The sequence below is a fragment of the Egretta garzetta genome, unplaced genomic scaffold (assembly GCF_000687185.1).
Source record: "Egretta garzetta isolate BGI_Z169 unplaced genomic scaffold, ASM68718v1 scaffold746, whole genome shotgun sequence".
Taxonomy (NCBI): Eukaryota; Metazoa; Chordata; class Aves; order Pelecaniformes; family Ardeidae; genus Egretta; species Egretta garzetta.
Window position 1 is genome coordinate 150,189 of NW_009260010.1, and position 1,321 is coordinate 151,509.

General features: G+C 68.7%; 1 protein-coding gene across 1 annotated transcript in view; it reads right to left on the minus strand.

The window, feature by feature from the left end:
* SIGIRR (single Ig and TIR domain containing) overlaps positions 1 to 1,124 on the minus strand; it is a 2,938-nt gene extending 1,814 nt beyond the window's left edge. The window contains exons 1-4 of the mRNA XM_009640597.1: positions 1,118 to 1,124; positions 621 to 807; positions 393 to 523; positions 30 to 196 (exon numbers count right to left, since the gene is read on the minus strand). Coding sequence (XP_009638892.1) covers positions 30 to 196; positions 393 to 523; positions 621 to 807; positions 1,118 to 1,124 — 492 coding nt within the window. The remainder of the gene's footprint in view (positions 1 to 29; positions 197 to 392; positions 524 to 620; positions 808 to 1,117) is intronic.
* Positions 1,125 to 1,321: the final 197 nt, after the last annotated feature.

The window sequence follows — 1,321 nt, forward strand, 5'->3', positions numbered from 1 at the left end:
TTTTTGTCCTGGGGAGGGGGGGGCACCACCTCTGTGCCCTTCTCTGGTGGCTCACCGTTCACCTCCAGGTCGCCGTAGCGGTTCCGGTACCAGAGGAGCATGCTCAGGCGGCATCGGACGTAGAGCCCGGCCAGGAGCACCAGGAGCACCAGGACCAGGAGGGCTGCCAGCACCGCGGGCACGTGGCCTGCCACCTCTGCCAGGGCAGGGAAGGGCAGGGTGAGCGTGGCCAGCGGCCCCCAGCCCAGGATTTCTGGGTTTGGTGTGGGTTTGCACCCCGATAGGCGGCGCTGGCAGCGGCGCCAAGATCCCCCGGGGTTGCCATTCCTGCCCCGTGCAAGCGGGTCCTCCCGGGAGGTGTCCCTTCTGTCCCCTCCCCGGCATGTCCCTACCCACTCGCCGCAGGGTGAAGGTGGCCGTGGCGTTGCTGACCCAGCAGGCAAACACCCCAAAATCAGCATCGTGCGTGAGGTTGAGCTGCAGGACGCTGGCGAGGAGCCGCTCCGAGGTGTTTGGGGCTAACCTGGGGGGGGGATAGGGCAGCCGTGGGGTGGGCTGTGTGGCCACCCACCCCGACAGACAGACGGACGGCTGGACACAGCCCAGGGCAGGCTGCTTACCAGGCGGTGTCCTGGCTGCTCTCGCTGCCCAGCCATCGCCCATCCTTGGTCCAGGCGGGGACGGGCTCGCAGGGCTCGCTGCCTGCCCAGCGCACGGTGCAGTTCAGCGCCACCCGGCTCCCCAGCGCCAGCTCCAGCGTCTCGTTGGTGGCCGGGACGAGGATTTCGGGGGGCACGCTGCAAAGGGCTGGGTGGGGGGGGGACACACGCACAGCAGGAAGGGGGTTTCAGGTGGGAAAGCTGATCCAGCTCCCAGCTGGGCGGGCGACTGTCGCAGCTCCCCCAGAAAAACAGGCTCTGCTGCGGGGGTCTGGCGGTGAGCGGCGCTTGAGGCTGCTTTGCAGCAGGCTGAGCCGGTTTTTGGGGCTGGGACGGACCCTCGCCCACCCTGCGAGGCAGAGCTGGAGCCATGAGCAGGGCTCCCTGCCGGCGATGTGTGTGTGGGGGGGTCCTTCCCAGCTGAAAAATGGGGTGAAAATTTTGATTTCGCAGCCTACCTGCCATGGTGTGCTCAGGCGGTGTGCCGGGGAGCTGCTGGCATCACCGGCGGGCAGCAGGGCCCCCGCGGCACGGCGTCTTCCGGAGGGGCAAAGTCCACTTGCCACCGCTGTCGCCAGGCAGGCTGGGCCTGGAATAGGTCAGAAATGGCTCTGTGAGCGCTGGCTGCCGCTGGCTGGGGCGGGGCAGGGGGGGCCCCGGGG